The 18884-nt window shown below is 36.9% G+C and overlaps 2 protein-coding genes across 2 annotated transcripts; both read right to left on the reverse strand.

Annotated features, from left to right (window-relative positions):
* Positions 1-8704: 8704 nt before the first annotated feature.
* Positions 8705-9163, reverse strand: LOC142526013 (uncharacterized). Its single transcript, XM_075630288.1, has one exon. The coding sequence runs from the start codon at positions 9161-9163 to the stop codon at positions 8705-8707; it is 459 nt and encodes a 152-aa protein (XP_075486403.1).
* A 1185-nt stretch (positions 9164-10348) lies between these two features.
* Positions 10349-11469, reverse strand: LOC142526014 (uncharacterized). The gene is made up of 2 exons (XM_075630289.1): positions 11384-11469; positions 10349-10991 (listed from the first exon to the last, which is right to left on the reverse strand). The coding sequence occupies exons 1-2, from the start codon at positions 11467-11469 to the stop codon at positions 10349-10351; spliced, it is 729 nt and encodes a 242-aa protein (XP_075486404.1).
* Positions 11470-18884: the final 7415 nt, after the last annotated feature.

The raw sequence follows: 18884 nt of genomic DNA on the forward strand, positions 1-18884 counted from the left end.
AAAGAGTCGGTTTCAGTATAGAAATCCGTTCAACTTCAGTTTCAATCCGAGACTCCTCCACCTTGTTCTCCTTTTCATTTTCACATTCATCTTCTTCAACTCTCTTCTTTGGATTTTTTAGCCTCAATTTCTCTTCCACTTCTCAAAGTTAAAGCTTTGCATTGCTTCCTTTGGATTTACTTCAGTATTGCTTGGGAATTGACCTCTATTTTGATCTCTCAATGCATTAGCCAACTGTCCAATCTGTGTCTCCAATGATTTTAATGTGGCACCCATATTTTCCATGTGAGTTTCCATGCCATCAAGACGAGATTCAGTCCTAGCCATCCTTTTACTAGATTCAGCAACAAATGTCCCAACTAGATCCTCAAGTGAAGGCTTTCCTTCCACCTTCAATGTATTGAACCCCGGTGGAGGATTCAAAGCATATGAAAAATTCTCATGATTTCTCAAACCTGGATGATAAGTGTTAGGGGGAGGGTTACCTCGACATCCTCCGTATCCACCAAAATTCCTATTGTTGATATAATGCGCCTCATCAGGAATATATGGTTCTTTAGTAACAACCGATGCATTTTCAACCTCTGGTGTACTAGATTTATTCATAGCTGCAATTTGAGTTGTTAAAGCTGAAACTTGTGCGGTTAGTGATGTAATAGGATCTACGGCATAAATTCCAGCTTTTTTCTTTACTCCTGACCTCTCAGACGGCCACTGATAACTTTTAATAGTCATCTGTTCAAGCAAATCATATGCTTGATCAGGTGATTTGGCAAATATCGTGCCACCAGCTGCTGCATCCACAGTGCCTCTTGTTTGTCCATTCAAACAATTGTAAAACAATTCAATTTGTACCCAATCTTCAAAAACATGGTTTGGACACCTCCTCAACAACTCCTTATACCGTTCCCATGCCTCATATAATTGCTCAAAGTCAGTCTGCCTAAAAGTACTTATCTCAATTTTCAACTGTGCAGACTTCGCAGGTGGAAAATATTTAGCAAGGAACTTGGTTGCTAACTCTTGCCAAGTAGTGATACTCCCCAAAGGAAGCGATTGAAGCCATCCTCTTGCTTGGTCCCTAAGAGAAAAAGGAAACAAGCGCAATCGAATTATATCATCAGGAACACTATTTATCTTTACCGTGTCAAGTATTTCAAGGAATGTTCTGAGATGTAGATAAGGATCTGCAGTAGCGGCTCCCCCAAATTGGTTCGTTGAACCATGTTTATCAATGCGGGCTTGAGCTCAAAGTTGTTTTCATTAATAGTTCCTCGTGCTATGCCCGAATAATGAGCATTTAGTACCGGCCTAAAATGATCTCTAATGGGTATTGCAGGGGGTGGATTTTCGTTATCTCTGTTGTCAGTCATTGTTTGAATTGCTTCTCTTCTTGCCTTTCTTAATCTTCTTGTGGTTCTTCCGATCTCGGGATCAAAGATAAGAAAATCAAGATTTTGCGATCTTCGCATGCACTGTCAAACAAAGATAAGAAACAAACCAATGTTTAATGTAATACAATAAAAGAAGCTCTAAATTAAAATCTCGACTAATTTTGGTAACAATACAAATATAAATTTAAAATAAACATCCCGGGCAACGGCGCCAAAAACTTGTTGCGTGTTTTCTTGATTGCTCGCAAGCGTACGATGTCAAGTTATAGTAAAATGTATTTTCGAGTACAAGTGTCGATCCCACGAGGAATGTGTATATAAATGTATATTAGTACTTGTGATTAAAATAGTCTAGAATTTATTTAGAATAATAAATTAAAAGATTTGTTTGCAAGAATAACTAAATTGCAAATGGATTTAAATGTAACACCAATTTATAACAATTAACAATGGAATAAAAGATCTAGAGGTCCGATTTCACGCAACTATCCACCATGTGTAATTGATTGTAACTATGTTATAAAAATCGGTCTTATTCATTAGCCAAGAATCCTATAATTACCTACTCCCTCTCCCGAGTGTTGAGTAGACTGTAATTATTTAAAAATGGTTTGCAACATTCCCATCAACAATCTATAAATAAATAACACAACAAGCACTAGATTCTCTATTGGCTTCGATAGCAATGTAGGCCCTTCCGAACTCTATAAATACCATTGATGTATTTTTTTCATTTCTTGTTTATAATTTCCTCTTCCGAGTGATAAATTGTAAACAAATAATCATTCAAATTATGGCCAATAAATTGAAAGCATTCAGATTAGAACAATACAAATGAACAATAAAAAGAACTTAAATAGCTTAGTTCATAGATTCTAACACATGGTTTCTATTTTTGTTCCTATCTTTCCTCTAGAAATAACAATTAGTTCATAATAACACAAAAAAAACAACAAAACAAGGTTTTGAAACAAGTCATATCAACTGAAAAATAAAAGAAAGAATAACTTAGAACAAGAGTTTGAAGTGCTAATTCCGTCCCCGGAGTTGTGCAACAGATTTCCAAAAGAACTTGATGAACTTGAGTCTTCAATCTTTTAGCAGCAGTCTCCACTCTTCCCTTGGCTCCCCAATACCCTAGATGTTAAGTAAATGATGTCCTTTTATAGTCCAGACAAGCCTCAAATCGTAGCACACCAATATCTTGGACTTTCATGTGCAGCACACAAAAATACAGAAGTGCGGGTGCGGTCAAGAGGACACCGCGGGTCCGGTGTTGGTTCTGGTGTGCGAGCGCAGGTGCGGTCTGGATTTTAGCGCGGGTGCACTGCTTCACTGCGGGTGCGGTGTATGTATAAGTGCGGGTGCGCTGCAGCTTCTGTAATTTTGATCTTTTGCACTTTCCAATTCAACACTTTACTACTCCAAACTCTCATTCTAAGCTTCCAAACTACAACAACAAAAACAACAACAAATCACATAAAACCTGCTCAAGAATCACAAAATTCCAAGTTAAAAATAAGTAATAAAAGTACAATAAATTGCACTTATCAAACTCCCCCAAACTTAAGATTTTGCTAGTCCCGAGCAAAACAAAACAACACGAACAAATAATTCATGAAATATTTTAAAGAACTTGGCCTCAAGATAATTTAACCAACTCTTCATGCATTCACAATTCAAAACAATTTAAATCAATTCAACCAATTTTTCATCCGGATATAATCATGCAATCAGTTAATTTTCTTAACTTCTAATCTCTTCAACTCATGTTTCAAAACATTCTCAATTGATTTCAATTTTTACAAACACAATCAAGAGGTCTTTTTCGGTAAAAATTTGGTTCAAGGCAATATTTATTCAAGAAAGGAGTACCCAATAAATATTTGATGCAATGAAGTGTGTGTAAAGTTGATCAAGATTCGTACTCAATGGAAGTGTTTATCGATTGTCCATAGGCTTGATCCTCCCAATCCCTCTCCACTAGTATATTGGACAACTATGACTAGGTCAATAGGATTTGCAATAGTTGTAGTGTTAGGCCTTGGCTTATGGCTACAAATGAAGATTATGAATTCAAATAAGGGAGTAAGTTGAATTCTTATCTCTTTTGCATACTCTACTTTTTCTTTTATCTCCAATTTTTTATTCATTTCTTCTCTTTTTCTCCCATTTTTCTCCAACTTCTTCAATGAAACATCATTTATTTTTCTTTTCTTTTGTAGGAGAATTTCAATTTCTTTGATCTTTTAAATTCTTACTCCTTGAGAAGGTAGGAAATAAATGTATAAGATATTCAAAGGGTTGGTAAATGTGGGATATTCGAAAGGATATTGAATGGGGATCTTTTACACATATTTACGTGTGCCATTCGAATTCATATAAGCTACAAAGAGGTAACAAATGATAAATTATTTTTATTTGGCAGCTTGAAAGGCTCAATCGATCAAAAAAATCACCTAAATCATTCCTAAATCATATTTTGTCCGTATTTCGCCTCGAGTGTTGTTTGGATAGTTCTAGACAAAATCTCAATTCACCAACACAAAGTAGAATCTAATCATCGTGAAAAAATGGTGTCTCAATGCATCAACCAAATACATATATATTCAAAAGAAAAGTGCTTGACTTCCAAGAAATTTCAAGAACACAATTCTTTTCTCATATAGGCTCAAGAGGGATTCAATTGAATATTTATGAACAATATAAATAGGCCTAAATAAAATCAAAGATTGCCTCAATCATATATGTGTTTGCAAAAATTTATTTCAATATTAAATGAAAATCACAGAGTTGTATAGAAATTATAAGTCTCAAACTTACCAAATCTCATGATTTTTCTCTAAATTTTTCCAATTGATTGATGATCATGAATGAAATACATGACATTTCTTCCAATACACAAATTTTGTTCATCATTGGCCATTTCAAAAATTTTCATGACTATGACACTACAAACACACAAGCAAATAACTCAAAAGTAAATAAAACACTCAAATAAAACTAAATGACACTACAAACACACAAGCAAATATAAATAACATCTCCCCCAAACTTAAATATGTGCATCGCCCTCGATGTAAATGCTTGTGAAAGTTAGGGAATACACATACCTCGGGCAATGACCGTCAGTGGTCATCGCCATCCTCATCGTCTGCTCCTTCTTGTGGTGGGTGATACTCAGGCGGATCATATGCGGGCGGCCATTGCGGAGGTTGTGGAAATGGATTACCAGATGTGGAAGCTGATGGAAATTGTTGAGCCAAGACAGATGTGAAATCCATCATATAATCCATGAATGTATCGGTCCTAAACCGAAACGCGTCCATGTCTTGGCGTTGTTGGCGCATCTCCTCTTCCAAATAAGTTAATCTATCTCGCACATTTCTTGGTTGCGGTTGTGTTCGTTGTTGTTGGGCCTGAGCATGGGCACGTCTTTCAGCAGCTCTTCGGTTGAATTCTCTCTGAGCTTCACGTGTATCTTGTTGATCAGATGTCAGTGACCTATGTGGTTGAATTACCACAATGGAATTTTTTGGTTTCAACAATTCTTCGTTTTCTGCCCAAGTCACTCCCGCATAATGGCATAAGTCTGTGATAAGAGAAGGGTGGAGGAGTCCACTAGGAGAGTTACCTTTTGCATAATCTAGCATTGAGTTCTGAAGCAATTGACCTAAATCAATCGTCTTTCCTGTTAAGATGCAAAACGTCAGGATTGCCCTCTCCTTGATGACAGTAGTAGTATGTTCAGTAGGCTTAATCCTAGCCGAAATGAATGAATACCAATCTTTGGCAACATTTTTCAGATCATATTTGGCTAGGCTTAAATGTACATTGTAACGCCCCGAAAATTTTAAAGTCCACGCAAACCACATACATGCAATTATTAAATTCTTTTGTATTTTAATTAAATGTTTTAATTGCATGAATTAATTATGTTTTGCATACTTGCATATTTAAAATATATTTTTCCACATGATTGCATAAAAGTTGCATTTTTTTAGGAATATTCAAGTGACGATCGAAGAACGGGGTCCGAGGGCTGAAGAATAGAAAATATTTTTATTAAATAATTATTTTTAATTATTTAAAATATGGTTGATGGTTTTTAATATTTTTGAAAATAAGGGGTTTTGAGGTGATTTTATACGACGGGACGTAAATTTTATCGGTATTGGTTTTTCAACAAAAATACGAACTTCTTGGCAACCCGGCTATTAAATTCACAAACTTATTTTACCAAAATTATTTTTAATATTTTAATTAAGACTAATGAGCCTAATTAAACCCCTTAATAGGCCTAAAGCCTAATTAACTATTTAATTAGTGTATTTAATATACTAATGCACACAAAACCCTTCACCTTGCAATCAAACCTCACGGCCACTCAATTTTTATTTCTGAAAACTCTCCTCACAACCCACGTCACACACGGCACACCATATTGAAGGAAAAATTCAGTAGAGTTTTCGAAAGGTTCTAAGGGAAACAAGCCAAAGTTTTCGATCCGTTCTTCATCGTCAACGATTATTCGTGCGTTTAAAACGCAAAAGCACGCTATATTCTTTCCTTCAAACATCTATCACATCATAGTATTTATTTAATTGTGTTTGTATGAAAAATAAGACAACCTTGGTAATATGTTCGTTTTTGCATCAAGAAGAGTTTTTAAATCATGCATGTTGATCCAAAATTCCTGTTTAACATGATCCTAAGGGGCTGCCATGATTAGGTAAGGTTTAAAGGTGGTTTCTAAATGTTTTAAGGAGTCCTAATCACACAAATAAGCTGCACATGAAAACAAACATAAGCTGGAACCAACGTGGGATAAGGGAAGAGGGCCGAGAGTTTGTGTTGCCTTCATGGGTTCGATTTCCATGCATGGGGCTTGGGGCTTTGGCCAGGGCTGGCTGGGGCTCGAGTAGGGTCAGGGGTGAGGGGCTGGTAGAGTCCTAGGGGGGCCTGGGCTCGCGCTAAGTTGGGTGGAGAAGAGTCCTCACGAGAAGGGACTCTTCACGAAGCTGTTCGGGAAAGGAAAAAAAAATAAAGGCTCGTTGTTGGGGCTGGGGCGAACCAGGAGGGTCCTAGGATGATGGGCAGGGGATCGGGACAAGGGCTGGAGTGGTTGTGCTGGCCGCTGGTTCAGGTTGGCGTGTAGAAGCACAAGCGCGCAGCTTGTGTCTTCTGGTTTCAAGTGGTTCGATGCAGGGGTTTAAGGGGTTGGGCTGGTCTGGGCTGGGTCTGGGCGTGCTCCAGGGAGTTTAGGGTCATGAGGGGTCAAGTGGATAAGGGCTGGAGGTGTCCTAGTTGGCAAGGAGTCCTAAGATACGCTAGAAGGAACTCACGCACACACAGCACATGCAAATGGGTCTTCTGTCCAGCAAGTTTTGAGCGAGCCATGGGTGGTTTCACGGGCTGGGCTTGGTCAGTAGGGTCCCTAGGTGAGTTGGCTAGGTTTTGGTTCAAGGTGGCTCGGACGTGGCTCGAGTAAATCGGGAGATGGCTCGGTGGGTTCACTTAGGTGTCATATTTCGAAATTAAAGAACTAAAAATAACTCCAAGGGTCCACGGGGGTGGCTCATGACTTGGAAGGGTAGAATAAATCATAAAAAGGTTATGTTTAAAATTTAAGATCAAAATATTGAGTTTTGGATTTATTCGGAATTTAATCGCCGCACGAAACGCTAATTAACGGGTTAATTGAAACGCCTAGTTTTAAGCTTAATAAAATTATGAAAAATTAGGTTTAAGCTTAAATAATTATTATAAGTCTAAGTTTTTAATTTGGGAATTTTATATTAAGGTTTGGTTTAATTCGGGATTAAAACGCATTAATACGTCACATTTAAAGATTAATTGAAAAAGTCTAAGTTTTAAGCCAAATAAAATTATAAAAAAATTCATGTAGGCTTAAATAATTATTTGGGACATATTAGAGTCATGAAATCAAGATAAAAGTCGAAAACGTAAAATGTCGAGTCTAGGGGTAAAACGGTCTTTTTACACCTAAAAATTAGTAAAGGTCATGGCAGTGCCCTAAATGCTGTTTTTATGGAATTATGATTATTTTTAAATGTTTATGAAATGTTCATGATTAAATTATGATTTTTAATGTTTAAGGGATTTTATGATTTATGGAAGACATTTAAAAGACATGTTGTATGCTTGGTTTCAAAAACAAAATGTTATGTTATGCATGATTTTTCTAAAGTGATGTGAATGAAAAATGTTGAAGGATGTGAAATAATTGTGACTAATTCGTTAATGTTGGCGACGTCGTGAGGGTTATGGTCCCAGTGGGAGCCCGACGATCGTGTTTCCATCATTGCGAATATGTGGTAACGGTTTTGTGGTAACGGAAGAATGGGAATATCGTGAGGGGAAAAGACCCCAGAGAGAGCCCATTTATGGGAAAAGGCCCCAGAGGGAGCCCCGACGATCGTATTTCTATTCGAATCGTGATAGGCCAGGGCCCAGTTGACCGGTGAGAGTGTTGCTGGTGTCCCCCGCCGCCCAGTACTGTTGTTTTATGTAGATGGATCCATCGACCCTCATGAGCATGATCAGGAAAGTCACAATTAACGATCTGAATTCAACAAAAGAAAAGGGAAAAAGAAAAGGAAAATGTTCATGATCATGTTAAAGGTTTTATGTCATGTCATGTTGAGGAAAAATGAAAAAGTTAAGGTTTATGATTGCATGTCATGAAAAAGTATTTTATGAAATGTTTATGTTTAAAGTTTTATGCATCATGAAAATGTTTACGAAAATGTTTATGTTTATGAATGAATCTTCATGAAAACGATATTTTAAGTACAAGTATTTTTCACCGTTATATGTTGACTGTATTACGTATTACTCGTTATAAAGATTATGGTGTGTTGAGTCTTTAGACTCACTAGGTGTGATGGATGCAGGTGAGTTTGAGGGAGGACTTGACGGGTGATTTGACTGGACTGAAGGCGCACACAACCCGAGGACCAGCGCTTCTACTTTTTCCGCATTATGACTTTTGACTCATGCTTTATGATTAAATATTTTTAAGATTATTTATTTATGCATTTGAGAGATTTTTGAGAGGTTTAGTATGGACTATTTTTTTCAAATTATTGCTTTTTAGGTTTGGTAAAATATGCGACGATTTCATTTTATGACTAGTGCACTTGATTTTAAAAATGCTAGTGGGTGATGTTTTTATATGCAAAATATTTTATAAAAATATTTTCATGTGAGAAAGGTACATGGCCGAAAATTGAGTGTTAAAAAAAAAATTTCTAGTACTTTTAAAGCAATAAAAAGGGCAGGACGTTTCATACATTGTCTCTCATTCGCCACTTCGCTCCCTCAATGCAAATAGTCTGAAGAATGTTATCATAATCAACTTCCTCGGCCCGATATTCTTCATATTCATCATACATGATTGGAGGGATACCATACATTGTGTTGATTGTATGAGCATCAAAAGCTACCATCTTGCCTCGCACCAAAACTTTCAAGTGATCATGCTTAACCTTAAGGTTAGCATAAAATTCTCTTACCAATGAAATAACCGCATCCGGTGGTGGCTTACTAAACTCCTCCCAATGCCTAGCAGTAATCATGAATCCGATTCCAGTTCGTGGGAAGCTCAAGTCAAATCCCCTCTCTTTCACAATGCTTTTGTTTAGAATTTTAGCATAATTCTCCTCCGCCTTCTCATCCCAAAACTTGTGTGCATCATAATTTGAAGACGAGGATGCACCCTTTGATTGTTTCTTTCTTGGAGGCATTTTGTCGAACACTATCAAAGCACCAACTTCTCATTCAATCCAATTCACTAAACTTGATGATTTTTTACTCCTCCAAACTTATTAATCACAAGAACTACAACTCAACAATATACACACTAATCCAATCAACTCCAATCAACAATGTCAAGAATATACTCCACTAAATTTAATATTTCTTTCATAACCAATGGCACCAATAATTTCTGAATTTCAAAGCCAATATAGTATGGATTTGCTCACCTTGAGTGTTGAATTGGCTCTTGGAAGAACAAAATCGAAGCCCCTTTTCAATTCTTGGTGAAATTTTCGAGCCCCCTTTCAAACCCTAGGTTTGGTGTTGATTTTTTTTGTGGAATGAAGATGGATATTGGATGAAATGATTGAAGGTATGAATGTGTGGAGTGGGAAATGTGTATTTGGGAAAAAAAATCGAGTGTGGAATGTGTTCTTGAATGAGTATTTCGAAGTCAAGGAGAGGTGGAGTAGAATTATTCTTCGTTATGTCCAATGTGTGCCTGTTTCAAACTTTAAAAACATCGACCACGGGTGCGGTGATAAACATACCGCGGGTGCGGTCAGGATTCTGGAAAATTTTTATTTTCGACCTTCAGTGACCGCGGGTGCGATGCTTAGCTTACCGCGGATGCGGTGTAGCTACTGGAATTTTTTTATTTTAGACCTTCATAATCCACCGCAGGTGCGCTCTATAAACTACCGCGGGTGCTGTATGGCTACTGGAATTTTTGAATTTTCGACTTTCATCGACCGCAGGTGCAGTGTCAAACGTAGCACGGGTGCGCTAATGGTTCTGGAATTTTTCTATTTTTACTTCAACATCCACCGCAGGTGCGCTCTATAAACTACCGCGGGTGCGGTATGGCTACTGGAAAATTTATTTGTTTTCTGTCTTCAACCACCGCAGGTGCGGTATACGTCCAGCGCGGGTGCACTCTTAGAAATTGTTTTCACCTCCAGTTTTAATCCTGAAAAAAAAAAACACAATTGAGATTCATAAGATTTGGAAAGATATAAAAACCCATTATACCAAAAATACACAACCTAAAATAAGAATACAAAAGTAAAAGAAAAACCAAAGACAAAATGCAATAAAGAAACCAAACTTTTTTGGGTTGCCTCTCAATAAGCGCTTGGTTAACGTCGTCAGCCCGACTATACCAATTTTGTTCATGGTGGTTCGCTCAACCCAATGATGTCGATATTCCTTACTTCGGTCCCATAGTAAGGCTTAATCCGCTGTCCATTCACCTTGAAAGTTCTTCCATCATTACACTTTAGCTCGATAGTCCCATGAGGGTACACTGTTTCCACAACAAATTGCCCTGACCATCGCGACTTCAACTTACCAGGAAACAACTTCAGACGAGAATTGAATAATAATACTTGTTGCCCCGGTTTGAGCTCCCTTCGAACAATGATTTTGTCATGACACTTCTTAGTCTGCTCTTTGTAGATCTTGGCATTCTCATATGCGTCATTTCGGAATTCTTCCATTTCATTTAGTTGCAATTTTCTGACATCGCCAGATGCTTTCAAGTCAAAGTTCACCTTCTTAATTGCCCAGAATGCTCGGTGCTCCAACTCTAGTGGCAAGTGACATGCTTTTCCAAATACGAGCCTATAGGGAGACATCCCAATAGGTGTTTTCAATGCGGTTCGATATGCCCATAGTGCATCATCCAACTTGAGTGCCAAATCCTTCCGGTTAATGTTGACTGTCTTCTCCAATATTTGTTTAATTTCCCGGTTGGATATTTCAGCTTGTCCATTCGATTGGGGTTGATAGGCCAGTGTCACTTTATGCTTCACACTGTATTTAGCCAAAAGTGAGTTGAAAATGTTATTGCAAAAATGCGTACCTTCGTCACTTATAATGGCTCTCGGTGTTCCGAACCTTGTGAAGATGTTCTTATGCACGAATTTAGCTACAACACGAGCATCATTAGTATTGGTGGCGATTGCTTCTACCCATTTTGAAACATAATCCTCAGCTAATAAAATATAAGAATTACCAAAAGAATGAGGAAAAGGTTCCATGAAATCAATGCCCCAAACGTCAAAAAATTCTACTTCCAAAATATTCGTCAGTGGTAGTTCGTGACGTCTAGAAATGTTTCCTAACCTCTGGCATCTATCACATGATTTTACTAAGGTATAACTATCTTTAAAAATACTAGGCCAATAGAAACCAGATTGCAATACCTTATCTGCTGTTCGTGTTGCTCCAAAATGTCCACCATAAGGTGACGAGTGGCATTGCTCCAGAATTTGTTGTGCTTCGACGCCATCCACGCATCTCCTTATAACTTGGTCATCACATCTCTTTAATACGTATGGATCATCCCATAGGTAAAACTTTGCATCGTGAAAGAATTTCTTCTTTTGGTGATAATTCAAATCTGGAGGGAGAGTATCACAGGACAAGAAGTTAGCTATATCAGCAAACCAAGGGAGTTTAGAATTTACCTCAAACAACTGTTCATCTGGAAATGCTTCTTTTATGGTTCCTTCATCTTTTTTATCTCCAAGTTCGAGCCGTGAGAAGTGGTCAGCTACTTGATTTTCACACCCCTTCCTATCCTTAACTTCAAAATCAAACTCTTGGAGCAATAAGATCCACCTTATCAAGCGTGGTTTTGCATCCTTTTTGGCAAATAGGTATCGAATAGCTGCATGGACAGTGACAACAATTACCTTTGTGCCAACCAAGTAAGGTCTAAACTTGTCAAATGCAAACACTACTGCAAGCATCTCCTTTTCAGTAGTTGTGTAATTTTATTGTGCAGCATCCATGGTTCGACTTGCATAGAAGATTGATCTAAAAAATTTATCACGCCTTTGGCCCAACACCACACCTACTGCATAATCACTAGCATCGCACATCAACTCGAAGGGCTCCTTCCAATCTGGTACTATCATGATTGGTGCTGTCACCAATGCCTTCTTGATCTTCTCAAATGCCTGCAGACAATCATCATCAAAAATAAAAGTAGATTCTTTTTCAAGAAAATTACACAAAGGTTTATTAATCTTGGAAAAATCTTTGATAAATCTACGATAAAACCCGGCGTATCCTAAGAAACTCCTTATCCCTTTGATGTTCTTTGGTGGTGGAAGCTTTTCAATTGCAACTACTTTGGCTCTGTCTACCTCTAATCCCTTTGAAGACACTTTATGTCCAAGAACAATACCATCTTGGACCATAAAATGACACTTCTCCCAATTAAGAACCAAGTTCTTTTCTTGACATCTCTGCAAAACGAGGGAAAGGTTATGTAAACAGTGATCAAATGAAGAGCCAAATACCGAGAAATCATCCATGAAGACTTCCATGATGTCTTCCACCATGTCTGCAAATATGGCCATCATACATATCTGAAAAGTAGCAGGTGCATTGCATAGCCAGAAAGGCATCCTCCTAAAAGCAAACGTTCCATAGGGGCACGTGAATGTTGTCTTCTCTTGATCTTCTGGTGCTATAGCAATCTGGTTATAACCTGAATAACCATCTAAAAAACAGTAGTGACAATAACCAGCAAGTCTATCAAGCATTTGATCAATAAAAGGTAATGGAAAATGATCTTTACGTGTGGCATTGTTCAATTTCCTATAATCAATACATACGCATCATCCAGTCACAGTACGAGTAGATATTAATTCATCATTTTCATTCTTTGCCACAGTCATTCCACCCTTTTTAGGCACTACTTGCACAGGAGACACCCAACTGCTGTCAGAAATAGAATATATAACTCCAGCATTTAACAATTTCAACACTTCATTTTTGACTACCTCTTTCATGGCTGGATTTAACCTTCTATGATGATCCACATAAGGAGCGTATGACTCTTCCATTAAAATCCTATGCATGCATATGGTGGGACTAATCCCATTGATATCAGAAATCGACCACCCAAATGTAGTTTTAAATTTCCTCAACACTCTCAACAATTTATCTTTTTCATCTAAAGTAAGAGAGAAAGAGATAATTACAGGATATGTCGACTTCTCACCCAAGAAAGCATAACAAAGATGGCTTGGCAATTCTTTCAAAACAGGGGATGAAGGTATTATCTCTGAACATTTTTCTTCATCCAACTTCTCCTGTGCGGCTTCCTTCACTTTTGGCAACTCTTCAAGAGCTAAAAGTTGCTATCTCAATTCTCAATCATCATCAACTCTACTGACAGCACTAGAAAGGCATCTTTCTAATGGATCTTCTATTGTATGACCTATACCTAATCTCAGCAACACAAGAGTCAATTATATCAATGCTTTTACAAGTACTTACCTCGTCGTTACCTTTAATGGCTTTATAGATGTTGAATATCAGAGCTTCCCCACCAACTCTCAAGGTGAATTCTCCTTTGTGTACATCTATCAATGCTTTTCCAGTGGCTAAGAATGGTCTCCCAAAAATCAATGGAGAATCTTGATCTTCCTCCATATCAAGTAATACAAAATCAGCAGGGAAGATAAACTTGTCAACTTTTACCAAAACATCTTCAACAATTCCACGAGGATAGGTGAGTGACCTATCTGCAAGTTGCAAAGTTATAGTGGTTGGTTTTACCTCCCCAAGCTCCAAGTCCCTATAAATAGAAAATGGAATAAGAATAATACTCGCTCCAAGATCACATAAAGCTTTATTAATATGAGTACTACCAATAATAGAAGGAATAGTAAAACTCCCTGGATCTTTTAGTTTTTGTGGTAACTTTTTTTGGAGAATGGCGCTGCACTCTTCGGTCAACTTCACTGTCTCGAACTCTTGCAACTTCCTCTTTTTTGACATCACATCTTTTATGAACTTTGCATAGTTTGGCATTTGCTTTAAAGCATCAACAAATGGAATGTTGATGTGAATCTTCTTGAAAATCTCCAAAATTTTTTTAAATTGATAATCAATAATCTTCTTCCTAAATCTCTGTGGGTATGGAAGAGTCGGTTTCAGTATAGGAATCCGTTAACTTCAGTTTCAATCCGAGACTCCTCCACCTTGTTCTCCTTTCCATTTTCACATTCATCTTCTTCAACTCTCTTCTCATTTTCCTCATTCTCTTTGGATTTTTTAGCCTCAAGTTCTCTTCCGCTTCTCAAAGTTAAAGCTTTGCATTGCTCCTTTGGATTTACTTCAGTATTTCTTGGGAATTGACCTCTATTTTGATCTCTCAATGCATTAGCCAACTGTCCAATCTGTGTCTCCAATGATTTCATTGTGGCACTCATATTTCCCATGTGATTTTCCATGCCATCAAGACGAGATTCAGTCCTAGCCATCCTTTTACAAGATTCAGCAACAAATGTCCCAACTAGATCCTCAACTGAAGGCTTTCCTTCCCTGTTCAATGTATTGAACCCCAGTGGAGGATTCAACACATTCTTATTATTAGCATATGAAAAATTCTCATGATTTCTCAAACCAGGATGATAAGTGTTAGGGGGAGGGTTACCTCGATATCCTCCGTATCCACCAAAATTCCTATTGTTGATATAATGCGCCTCATCAGGAATATGTGGTTCTTCAGTAACAACCGATGCATTTTCAACCTCTGGTGTACTAGATTTATTCATAGCTGCAATTTGAGTTGTTAAAGCTGAAACTTGTGCGGTTAGTGATGTAATAGGATCTGCGGCATAAATTCCAGCTTGTTTCTTTACTCCTGACCTCTCATACGGCCACTGATAACTGTTAATAATCATCTGTTCAAGCAAATCATATGCTTGATCAGGTGATTTGGCAAATATCGTGCCACCAGCTGCTGCATCCACAGTGCCTCTTGTTTGTCCATTCAAACCATTGTAAAACAATTCAATTTGCACCCAATATTCAAAACCATGGTTTGGACACCTCCTCAACAACTCCTTATACCGTTCCCATGCCTCATATAATTGCTCAAAGTCAGTCTGCCTAAAAGTACTTATCTCAATTTTCAACTGTGCAGACTTCGCAGGTGGAAAATATTTTGCAAGGAACTTGGTTGCTAACTCTTGCCAAGTAGTGATACTCCCCAAAGGAAGCGATTGAATCCATCCTCTTGCTTGGTCCCTAAGAGAAAAAGAAAACAAGCGCAATCGAATTATATCATCAGGAACATCATTTATCTTTACCGTGTCAGTGATTTCAAGGAATGTTCTGAGATGTAGATGAGGATCTGCAGTAGCGGCTCCCCCAAATTGGTTCTGTTGAACCATGTTTATCAATGCGGGCTTGAGCTCAAAGTTGTTTGCATTAATAGTTCCTCGTGCTATGCCCGAATAATGAGCATTTAGTACCGGTCTAAAAATGATCTCTAATGGGTATTGCAGGGGGTGGATTTTCGTTATCTCTGTTGTCAGCCATTGTTTGAATTGTTTATCTTCTTGCCTTTCTTAATCTTCTTGTGGTTCTTCCGATCTCGGGATCAAAGATAAGAAAGTCGAGATTTTGCGATCTTCGCATGCACTGTCAAACAAAGATAAGAAACAAATCAATGTTTAATGTAATACAATAAAAGCAGCTCTAAATTAAAATCTCGACTAATTTTGGTAACAATACAAATATAAATTTAAAATAAACATCCCCGGCAACGGCGCCAAAAACTTGTTGCGTGTTTTCTTGATTGCTCGCAAGCGCACGACGTCGAGTTATAGTAAAATGTATTTTCGAGTACAAGTGTCGATCCCACGAGGAATGTGTGTCGATCCCACGAGGAATGTGTATATAAATGTATATTAGTACTTGTGATTAAAATAGTCTCGAATTTATTTAGAATAATCAATTAAAAGATTTGTTTGCAAGAATAACTAAATTGCAAATGGATTTAAATGTAACACCAATTTATAATAATTAACAATGGAATAAAAGATCTAGAGGTCCGATTTCACTGCAACTGTCCACCATGTGTAATTGATTGTAGCTATGTTATAAAAATCAGTCTTATTCATTAGCCAAGAATCCTATAATTACCTATTCCCTCTCCCGAGTGTTGAGTAGACTGTAATTATTTAAAAATGGATTGCAACATTCCCATCAACAATCTATAAATAAATAACACAACAAGCACTAGATTCTCTATTGGCTTCGATAGCGATATAGACCCTTCCGAACTCTATAAATACCATTGATGTATTTTTCTCATTTCTTGTTTATAATTTCCTCTTCCGAGTGATAAATTGTAAACAAATAAATCATTCAAATTATGGCCAATAAATTGAAAGCGTTAAGATTAGAAAAATACAAATGAACAATAAAAAGAACTTAAATAGCTTAGTTCATAAATTCTAACACATGGTTTCTAGTTTTGTTCCATCTTTCCTCTAGAAATAACAATTAGTTCATAATAACACAAACAAAACAACAAAATAAGGTTTTGAAACAAGACATATCAACTGAAAAATAAAAGAAAGAAGAATTTAGAACAAGAGTTTGAAGTGCTAATTCCGCCCCCGGAGTTGTGCAGCAGATTTCCAAAAGAACTTGATGAACTTGAGTCTTCAATCTTCTAGCAGCAGCCTCCACTCTTCCCTTGGCTCCCTAATACCCTAGATGGTAAGTAAATGATGTCCTTTTATAGTCCAGACAAGCCTCAAATCGTAGCACACCAATATCTTGGACTTTCATGCGCAGCACACAAAAATACAGATTTTCCGGATTCTGTTTTTCAAGCAGTGCGGGTGCGGTCAAGAGGACACCGCGGGTGCAGTGTTGGTTCTGGTGTGCGAGCGCAGGTGCGGTCTGGATTTTAGCGCGGGTGCACTGCTTCACTACGGGTGTGGTGTATGTATAAGCGCGGGTGCGCTGCAGCTTCTGTAATTTTGATCTTTTGCACTTTCCAATTCAACACTTTACTACTCCAAATTCTCATTCTAAGCTTCCAAACTACAACAACAAAAACAACAATAAATCACATAAAACTTGCTCAAGAATCACAAAATTCCAAGTTAAAAATAAGTAATAAAAGTACAATAAATTGCACTTATCAATAACAAGTTTTGTTAATATCAAAATCAAGATTGCGAATATGAAATGTTCCAACACAATGAATATAATTTAAATTCGTATTAGTTAGCACGTGTATTTGTAATTGTGATCGATCATTATTGTAATATTTTTTTAATCAAATCATTTATAATAATTCAAATTCATTATTCCAAACACAATCTTGTGTATTTGATATCTAATGTTACGATGTATGACATTTAATTTAAAACAATGTCATGGAAAATGACAATTACAGAGGGCAAGTGTATAATTTTTTTGGTCAAATTACATGTTTTGTCTCATTTTAATTTGCAAATTTAACCATCTCAATAAATTTTCATTACCAAAAGCTTGTTATTTCATCAAAAATTATAAAAACTGATAACAATAGCAAAACTCAAATATTTTAAAATTTACAATAATCGAAGCGCCACATTCGTTTGCTCTCTTAACATGCACAATTATTGTTTCAAAACAATCCAATTTTCGGTTATTGCACTACATTGTAATTAATTTGAATCGAAACCATTACATTAGTCACTACAAAAAAAAGGCAAAAGACAACGGTTTTTAACCGTTGTCGTAGGTCAAATAAAACCGTTGTTAAAGCCCATGTGGTTAAAGGGTACGCTCAAAGACAATGGTGAAAAACCGTTGTCGTAGACGTCAAAAATAACGGTGACAAACCGTTGTCGTAGGTCTTGTAAAACCGCCGCTATTAGGACTGTTTTTCATATGATTTCTGTCGCAAACTAGCGACGGTTACTCATGTTCCGTTGCTATTTAGCGATGATGTTTAATATGCTTTCCGTCGCAAATTAGCGACGGTTTTTCATATGATTTCCGTCGCTATATTTTTCCGTAAAATAAAATTTTTTTTACTGTTATAATTTAATAAACCTAACAAAAAAATCTAACAATCTTACTAAATTAATAATATTTATAATCTTACACTTAGAATTAAAAATAGTTTTTTTTTTAAACAGTAATTGAAAATAGTTGAAGAGAGAAGAATTTATTGTGGGAAGAAATGACTAAGGATGCGGATATTTATAGGCAATTTGGTATTAGCAACGATTTTTGAATAAACCGTCGCGACAAGCGACAGATATAATAAATTAGCGACGGCTCTTTCGTCGCTAATTTAAAATTGCGACAGTTTCATAGAAACTGTCGCTAAATGAAGCGACGGGTTTTTTTAAAACATCATGAATTTAACAATGCGACGGTTTTATGCACCAGTCGCTAATTTATATTTGCGACGGTTATTTAGAAAACAGTCGCTACATGTAGCGACGATTTGTTTAAAACCATCGCTGATTTTAAATTAGCGACGGTTTTTCTTAAACCGTCGCTATATTTTAACCGATTTTTTTTTAAAAAAATTAGAAACTACGACAACGTTTTTTCATAAACCGTTGTCGTTAACCAAATAAAACACTAAAAAACGACAATGTTTTAAAAAACCGTTGTCGTAGTAAAAAACCATCCGAAAGACTAACGGTTTGCACAAACCGTTGTCTTTGATCCTTGATAGAATCTTATATAGACAATAATTTTTGAAAAAACGTTGTTGTAGCCTAAAAAAACCATCAGAAAGACAACGGTTTTTTAAAACCGTTGTTGTAGCCTAAAAAAAACGCTCATAGACAACGGTTGTTAAAACCGTTGTTGTAGCTCAAAAAAAAGCTCTTAGACAACGGTTTTCAAAAACCGTTGTTGTAGCAAAAAAAAAACGCT

The sequence above is a fragment of the Primulina tabacum genome, chromosome 15, assembly GCF_025594145.1.
Source record: "Primulina tabacum isolate GXHZ01 chromosome 15, ASM2559414v2, whole genome shotgun sequence".
Lineage (NCBI taxonomy): Eukaryota > Viridiplantae > Streptophyta > Magnoliopsida > Lamiales > Gesneriaceae > Primulina > Primulina tabacum.

Bases quoted from the DNA above. Each gene is read 5' to 3' on its own strand.
- LOC142526013 (XM_075630288.1), bottom strand. From the start codon at position 9,163: ATGCCTCCAAGAAAGAAACAATCAAAGGGTGCATCCTCGTCTTCAAAT.
- LOC142526014 (XM_075630289.1), bottom strand. From the start codon at position 11,469: ATGGCGTCGAAGCACAACAAATTCTGGAGCAATGCCACTCGTCACCTT. The intron at 10,992-11,383 runs GTATTGCAATCT...GGCTAAATACAG, and splicing joins CAACACGAACAGCAGATAAG to TGTGAAGCATAAAGTGACAC.